The sequence below is a fragment of the Archocentrus centrarchus genome, chromosome 13 (genome assembly GCF_007364275.1).
Source record: "Archocentrus centrarchus isolate MPI-CPG fArcCen1 chromosome 13, fArcCen1, whole genome shotgun sequence".
Lineage (NCBI taxonomy): Eukaryota > Metazoa > Chordata > Actinopteri > Cichliformes > Cichlidae > Archocentrus > Archocentrus centrarchus.
The window spans coordinates 24,798,323-24,804,583 of record NC_044358.1 but is presented as its reverse complement, the minus strand read 5'-3'; the positions used below and the strand labels follow the sequence as shown (position 1 = coordinate 24,804,583).

At 40.4% G+C, this 6,261-nt stretch overlaps 1 protein-coding gene across 2 annotated transcripts; it reads right to left on the bottom strand.

The window, feature by feature from the left end:
* Positions 1-553: 553 nt before the first annotated feature.
* Positions 554-5,779, bottom strand: mrpl28 (mitochondrial ribosomal protein L28). Of its 2 annotated transcripts, none has more exons than XM_030744697.1 (6): positions 5,646-5,779; positions 4,834-5,149; positions 2,459-2,611; positions 2,243-2,377; positions 2,057-2,143; positions 554-1,020 (listed from the first exon to the last, which is right to left on the bottom strand). In XM_030744697.1, the coding sequence occupies exons 2-6, from the start codon at positions 5,116-5,118 to the stop codon at positions 925-927; spliced, it is 756 nt and encodes a 251-aa protein (XP_030600557.1). In that variant the 5' UTR covers positions 5,119-5,149; positions 5,646-5,779; the 3' UTR covers positions 554-924. The 2 variants fall into 2 exon arrangements, with proteins under 2 accessions (XP_030600557.1, XP_030600559.1); XM_030744699.1 differs by having other exon boundaries at positions 2,243-2,297; positions 2,565-2,611.
* Positions 5,780-6,261: the final 482 nt, after the last annotated feature.

The following is a 6,261-nucleotide window of genomic DNA, read 5'->3' as shown; positions in this document are numbered from 1 at the left end:
GAACTAGGAGAAGTAGCTGTCTAATTTCCTTTCCTCACTGATGACTGCATATGATGATGATAATAAAAATGTATGAACAGTCAGACCTGTGTAGATTTCCCCCTTATGCTTTGTTTTACTGCCCTCTAACGGCACAGCAACACTTTAATAGCACGTTAGAGGACACGGTCCATTTAACGCCAAATATTCACTCATTACTCCTTTATCTCTTTAAACTTAATTCTCCGCATGTGTTATTTCTTGCCTGTACAGCACTGACTAAAATCCTGTAGACATCCCAGTTAGAAAGCAAATGCAAAGGTGCACCACTTGGTGGGCACAGGCGAAAACGAACCAAAGCAGCTCTAACATCCCTGAAACTGAGGACAGACACATTTTTCTTTTGTCTGTGTGCTCAACAGTGTTAAATATGTAACTGAACAATACACATTGTAAATGATCACATTCCTTATTTAAAGTTTATTTGGTTTTAAAAAAAAAATGCATTTTCTAATTGTAGTTACCATTAAAAAAAATAAACTGATTATTCTTTGGAAACCAAATGAGCAGAGTCTTAAGAGAAAAAGAAAATCTTTTATTTTCAGATTTCCTGTACATGTGTCTTATATCAGAGCTGCTGAGGGAATATTTACATTGTTGGAGGTTTTTTTCCTCACTTCTGGAACTTCCTTATGCAAGGCTGTTAAACGCAAAGCAGGATAATCCATATGTGAAATAAAATAAAGCATTAGTCCAAGATAGTTTTTTTGTGTCACTTCCACCTTTGTGCCCTTCCCAGAAATAAATAAAGCAGAAACTTCAGGATTTTTCCCCTAGTCAGCATCCAGGAACAGCAAAGAGGTGGTTCAAACTTTCACCAAGATCCGAAGAAGCTTCACAGTTCAACCTACTAAATTTTTCCGATTACGGAGGTGGTTCAGGATGTCACTTATTCTCTATGAGATGTGGTTCCAGCAGTTTCTTGATGTGCAGATCCTCCGCCAGCTTGTCCACATAGACCTTAAACAGAGGATCAGGCTCCTGAAAGACAAGAACAAAAACCACAATCAGGAACTGCAAAACAGGCGAACCACAGATGTGAACATGTGATTACTTTAACTTAAAAGTCAAATACAAAATTAAGAGGCTTAAGGTAATTACATTTCGGTATCACTTTGAACACAGTCTGAATTTAATGTCACCAGGTTCACATCAATGGCTGCAGCAGCACAAAATCAAACATGCAGAGAAGTAAAAGCTGATTTTTTATTTCTGGTAAATCTCCCACCACTTTGAAGAGTACTGTTGCTGTCAATTAGGGAGCAGTAATACAGTCGAGGAGTTACTTGAGTTTAGTCAGGAGTGCAGGAGTTGATGACTTTGAGGAAACAGTTAACTCAGACACATCTGGCCTCATAAACCTTTTCTCTGATCTACTGAGAGCTCCCATAAGAGCCCACACCCATTTCTCCTTGAAGGAAAACTTATTCAGACATTTCAAAAATCTTTTTACAGGGCTTTCAAATTGTTTTGGAGTAGCAGGGGGGCATGCCAAAGTAGCAGGTGCCTTATGAAGCCATGACGGCAGCAGACAATATGAATAGTCACATGGCAGTCACATGGCAGTCGTGAACCAATAAAATGGCTCAGATTGAAAGAACGTAAATATTGCCACATGTGTCCACATGGCGCTGGAAATGGAGACAGCGGGCGGTGAAAAGAAATTTTTTTAGGAAAATTAAAAAGCAGATGGCGCAGAGTGGTGGAGTAGGTGGAAAATGCGCCTGCCGCCGGCATAATTTGAAAGCCCTGTTTTTAATTAAAAACTGACTTCCTGAAGCTTTCCTGAACATGTGAAATAGGTTCTTATGTTAATATGAAACAGAATAATTTCAACTTTGATCTTGCTGGTGACAATGTGGGTTTTAATATAAAAAATAAAAGTCCAAATCCATCAGTAAAGAGTTCAGTGAGAAAACCGGAAACACTCTTCCCTTCTGAGTGCTGTTTTCCTTCTCCCTCTTTTACTGCTGTCTGAATATATGAACACATAAAAACTCTAAAAATGACTCATTACCTTGTGCTCCAGCTGCCGCTGTTTCTCCACAGCCTCCTCCAGACTCAGGCCAACCCATTCCGCCTCCTCTTCTGGGATCTCGAACTGCTGCTCACACAGAAGTGCAATAAATAAAACTTATTTTTTTTTGCTACTTCTTAATAGCAACTATCAATCACTGAGAAGTTTCTCTCTCATCTGACCTACCTTGTATTTCTCATAAACTTGTTCTCTTTTAATGGGGTCATTAGGGTAAAGCTCTGTTTTTTTGCGTGCCAGACGAAGCAGCATGGCCCTCTTCAGGTCCATCCCCAGTTTGGAGTTCAAATCCTCCTTTGGTGTCTACAACCAGCCATTTGTTAGAGACACAAGGAAAGCACAATGGAAAAAAAGTCCTGTTGAACCAGGATAGTTTTCTCTTACTTTGAGAATATAAAAGTCAAAGCCGTAAGCAGCATCGATGAGGTCCAAAGTGCGTGTTGTGACTGTGATGGTGAACTTGTGATCGAGGATCTCACTGTAAAGCTCTCTCTTGAACACCTGCGCTTTCCAAGTCTTCCTCAGACGAGTGGACATCTAAACAAAGAGTTTGGGCAACAGTTAATCAGCGGGATCAAAAATCTGCCAGCTTTGTGCACTGAATAAAATGTTTTTGGGACTTTGAAATAAAAATTAAAAAAAAAAAAATAAAGACAAGCATTTTGGGAATTTTGTTAAACAAAAGAAAGTATGATAAACAGTCAACAAAATATTTAAGCGTTCAGAAGGTGAACCACCAAAGGTTTCTTAAGCTAAATATTGAATAATACCACATGAGGTGCTTCACTGCAAGTATTTTTATTGCCAAGAGACAAATCAATCACTGAACACAATCAGCTGCTTCTCCAGTGAGTCTTTCATCAAATGAATTACAGCTCCACTACTTTAAACTACAGCTAAAATCCTTGCTCTGCAAGGGTGAGGGGTGCCACAATGAAGGCTCTGTCCCCAGAGGTATGGAGATTGGTGCGAGGGACAGAAAGCAGAAGGCGTTAACATCATCAGGGTCCAGACTTGTTGCGGATGGGAGTCACTGAGGCAGTTTTGAACTTGGAGCGTACCACTCATGACTCCAGGGAAGAATTGATTTTGTCAACTGTAAGGGGGCACAGATCAGGTAGATCTGCTTTGACCAGCAGTGTCAGGTGGAAGTACTTGTACTTGGTGACCTGAGAGGAATTCACAGAGAAGAAAGAGGAGAAGGAACACTGAGGTAGATGTCCTACATGGGGGATGAATTCCTGAAGCTGATATACAGATGCCAGAAGCTGCCAATGGCTAGAGTAGTGGTCCAGGAACTTGTGGAAAAATTCAGGGGCACCCGAAGGGTGAGGTGGATCAAAGGGGGTAAAGTTAGCCGGTGGATTGCAGAACAGCAATCTGGGATTACTTTGCTGTTGGTGAATGAGGGGAGACTAATAAATCTTGGCCTGAGAGAGAGCCGCTTTACAGGACTCAATCTTTTTTTAAGCCTCATAAGTCAGCAGCCAGTGGTCTTTAGGCCATGGAGTTTCATCGTAAAGCATGGGGCAGGGTAGGTAAAAGAGACAGTCCAGGTTTTGGGAGGGGCAAGGCAGTTGAGGCTGTTGGATATGGTGGGGTTATAATGGTCAACAAGCCCGTCAAACATGGCGTTGGGGGAGTCTGAGGCCAAATGCCATCGCACCTCAGCCGTCGCTGAGGACTTCAGCTTTTATAATAATTAGCTAGCGATGCGGCCATTAGCATTAGCATTGGTACGCATAGTGGAAAAGATGAGTGCTCGGACCTTTTGTTTGCAGCACTCTCTACAGAATACATTATTCTGCTGTTCATCTGACACTTCGAATCGGAACCATCTCCAAATAATTGAGCTTTGTTTTTCTTTTTACTAACCAGCTCCTGTTCAATAACTTTGTGTCTGTTTACGTCTCCATGCTGTCACTGTGTCACTTCCTGCATGATTTAAGGGTGAAGCAGTGCAGTGCGAAGTTGTACAGAGACAAATTGGGAGAAGAGAAAGGTGAACTGGTGGATCTACAAGTATGATTGTAACGCAGCATAGACATGTATGATAATATATCAATATTTTTTTAAAAACTCGATATATCACCCAGCCCTAGCTTCTAGCAAATCCTGTTAGCTGAAGAGTCTGCTACACCAACAACACACCATTTGGCCACTATCATTTTAACCTGCTGCCATTCAGGATAGCTTCTGCACTTGAGCATTTATAAAAACAAGGACAATGACAGAAGTAGCTGAAGGCCTAGATAAAGCAGTGTGTCACATGGATGATGTGTTGGTCTTGGGACACTCACAAGAAGAATATGATTCTCACCTACATGCAAGATTGGCAAAGGCAGAAAATGCTGACATAACCCTAAACATAGAGAAATGTGAGTTATCACAAAAGGAAGTCAGATTCTTTGGTCACATGTTATCAGAAACTGGGGTCAAGCCAGATCCACCCAAAACAGCAGCAGTCAGAAAAATGTCCAAACCAACTAATAGGAGTGAATGGCGTAGTTTTGCTTGCTTTTCTGGATGGCCTTCAGTAACAACTCATTATGTTTTGATATAAATCAAATGGAGCAAACTCAGTAACACAAGTCTACGATGTACTCTCGAGCTTTTGTCTACATTTTCTGTTCTTCAACAGCTGATGCCTGCTTTCATACAAACATCTGAATGGTTGTGTTCTGATAGTAATTGATCAAAAGAGGAAATCAAAATAAGCGCAGAAAAAAGAAACAAAAAATATCCTTATGGAGACTGACTTTGTCATTGTTGGCATATCTGTAGCCTGATATCCAGCCCTCTCCACCCCACAGGCCATCCTGGGACTCTGGAGGGTAGTAGACGGGAACTGGGACATCCTGCACCCGTTCCTTCAGCCCCGTATTGGGGTTGGCTCGGTACTGGACTCCCAGAGGCCTCCAGTGGACAGGTGTAGGCTCTTTCTGCTCGAGGGACTTGAGATAGTGTTTGGGGAGACGAGCGTAGATGCCCTGCTTCAGTTTAAGGGCCTCCCACACTTTAGGTGAGTACTTAAGAAGAGGCATTATGACCCTTTTTCGCTTTTGACAGTCAAATCTGCAAAACAGAAGGAGGGACAAAACGTGAAACTTAGTTACAATAGCTACTGCGAGCAATAAAGAAAATCAGCAGTACTGAATTGTTTCCAAATGCAACAGCTCTCATACATGCAGAAAATAAACTGGTCCACAAAAGAAAGAGAAAAACATTTCTGCCTCTTCTTTGACAGGATGCATTATTAAAACAATTAAACATGAACTGTGATGAAGATCAAGTAACTATTACTTTCTTCAATTAAAACAGTCCTGTTTCCATTACAGCTCAGTCTATAAAATCCCAGAGAAATCTCTACTGTAATTTCAAAGCTAAAGGTTTTCTTGAAATGTTTTTAAAATAAATACAAATGTACAGGAACAGAATAAAGTTTAATGACATTAGCAGATCGCTAAGGTAAGCAAGCCAACAACAGTTGGCTATTTAATGCCAACACCGGCCTTTTTAGTGAAACAATCCCTCCATATGAAGTTTTACCAGCACGGCCAAAAGCCCTTACCAAGTAATTAGAAAAAGGCGATACCGCCAAACACGGAGAGAGTTTTTAATCCACGTTTTCTCAACATCAAGCAGGCAAGGGCATCGTGTATTCTCCGCTACAGGAAGGGACTTCCGCGACAAGCAAAAAAAGCATGTCGCATGTGATTGGCTGAGAAAGATGTCACTCATTCTGTTTTTCCGGCTAAACCGGATGTACATCCACAGGCAGAAAAGCGCTGCTTATGGAATAAAAATCAACTTTAGATTAGATTAAACCAAACAAATATTATCAGTATATATAAATGTGCAAGCTTATATATTTTTTCTGCTTTTTTGCTCCAAAAACTTCCTTTGATAATAAGGACTGTTTTGCTCAATGTTTGGTGGAAGTTTTCTGAGAATTGAATAAGAGTGTTGCAATCCTTTTCGTTCATTTTTTTTAAATTAAATGTACAGAAACTTTACGATAAACGTACTGAAATTATCAGACACTGAAAGACTTCATTAAAAAATTATATATCAAATGAAAAGAGACAACAATGTCTCCGTAGCAGGAATTTTATCTTATTGTACTTTGTTTATTTTGTTGAAAGCACTCTGTAAAGCATAGTGAGTTTACTTAAAATAAAACATGC

Excerpts from the sequence above, each read along its gene's own strand:
- mrpl28 (XM_030744697.1), bottom strand. The coding sequence starts at position 5,118 with ATGCCTCTTCTTAAGTACTCACCTAAAGTGTGGGAGGCCCTTAAACTG. Across the intron at positions 2,378-2,458 it reads TTGACTTTTATATTCTCAAA|ACACCAAAGGAGGATTTGAA; the intron begins GTAAGAGAAAAC and ends GGCTGGTTGTAG. Across the intron at positions 2,144-2,242 it reads AAGTTTATGAGAAATACAAG|CAGTTCGAGATCCCAGAAGA; the intron begins GTAGGTCAGATG and ends CTGTGTGAGCAG.